At 46.2% G+C, this 1,547-nt stretch overlaps 1 protein-coding gene across 1 annotated transcript; it reads left to right on the plus strand.

The window, feature by feature from the left end:
- Positions 1 to 2: 2 nt before the first annotated feature.
- TM35_001511020 (surface protease GP63) lies at positions 3 to 1,547 on the plus strand (the record flags this gene model as incomplete). The annotated part of the gene is made up of 1 exon (XM_029031923.1): positions 3 to 1,547. A coding segment is annotated over one exon (1,545 nt), but the record flags the coding sequence as incomplete, so codon positions are not given.

Genomic DNA, 1,547 nt, shown 5'->3' on the forward strand with positions numbered 1-1,547 from the left:
GCGTGCAGTCGACTGGTGTTGTGCGGGAGTTGCCCCGCAAGGGACAGAGTGGTGTGCAGGCGTACACCGTCGCCACACAGGAGAACGAAGGATGGGAGCTGATCCGCATTGAGGTGTCAACGAGGGATTTGAAGAACAAATCGAGGTACTGTAATGAGGAGAACAAGGAAATCAAGAAGTATGATGGTGAGCTCTATAAATGTCGAGATAAGGAGGATGTCCTTGGTGTGGATACTATGAAGAAATTTGAGGACATTATCATTCCCGCTGCTATGAAATTGCACGAGGATCGTCTGTTTGTTCGTCGTGGGAGTGGAAAGTTGAGGGTTCCTCAGTTTCAAGATGAGAGTTATTGCAAACATTTCACTGTACCTGATGAGCACCACAGTGATGGTGTTGATAATGCTGACTTTGTGCTCTACGTGGCAGCTGTTCCTCTGTCGTCGTTTGGTGTTACTTGTGCCGTGGAAAATTCAACAGGTCGTCCAATCGTTGGAGCAGTGAATTACGCTCCCACTACATATGAGTACATGCGGTTTGATGTTCGCCGTGTTGCACAACTGATTGCACACGCACTGGGATTCAATCTTCCTGAGATGGAGAGGAAAGGCATTGTGACCGAAGTGGAGCTCCGTGGCGCGAAACGTAAGGTGGTGAACTCCTCAAAGACAGTTGAAAAAGCACAAAAACACTACAATTGTTCTAATTTGAAGGGAATGGAACTGGGGACTAAGGGTGATGATACGCGAGTTTACTGGTTGAGGCACATTGCGAGAGATGAGTTGATGACACCGATGTCGGTTTACAACTATGGCGCTGGTTATTACACAGCACTGACAATGGCATTGTTTGAGGATCTGCAGTACTACAAGGCAAACTGGGGAATGGAGGAACAAATGAGCTGGGGGAATCAGAGTGGATGTGACTTTCTTCATAAATGGTGCATTGTGGAGAATAAAGTACGGTATCCCGAATATTTCTGTAATGAAACGATTTTTCGATGCAGGTCGGACCGACTTGCGTATGCTCCGTGCAGTGTGCCAGCCAGTATGATTGTTGTTCCTGAGGATATCTGTCATACAAGTGGGGATTATCCTTATGTTGATAGAAGCGGTAATCACCTGACGACTTACTATTGTGATGATAATACTACCGATGAAGTCGCTGGATCAATTATGGGACCTGATTCGTTCTGTCTGGATGCTGAAGAACTGAAAATTGAGGGCGCTGCTAATGCAATTTTGAACCAGAATGGTGTGTGTGCACGGGTGTTGTGTGACTATGAGAAGCGAACAGTGAGTGTGAAATACAATGGTAGCGACACATTTAAGGAATGTCCCGAAGGTTCCTCAATCGATGTCAAATCTTCTGTGTTCGAAAGCGGTAAGATCAAGTGCCCCAAGTACGATGAGGTGTGTATCATCGCATTCAACGGCAGCAGTCGTGTTCCATTTGTTGTTAATCGACCTCCAGCATCATCAGCAGCAGCAGAAGAATCCGCATCATCTGTGGACACATCTCTGCAGAAAGATCAGGAAAATAAAGAA

Source organism: Trypanosoma theileri, assembly GCF_002087225.1.
Source record: "Trypanosoma theileri isolate Edinburgh chromosome Unknown TM35_Tth_151_V1, whole genome shotgun sequence".
NCBI lineage: Eukaryota > Euglenozoa > Kinetoplastea > Trypanosomatida > Trypanosomatidae > Trypanosoma > Trypanosoma theileri.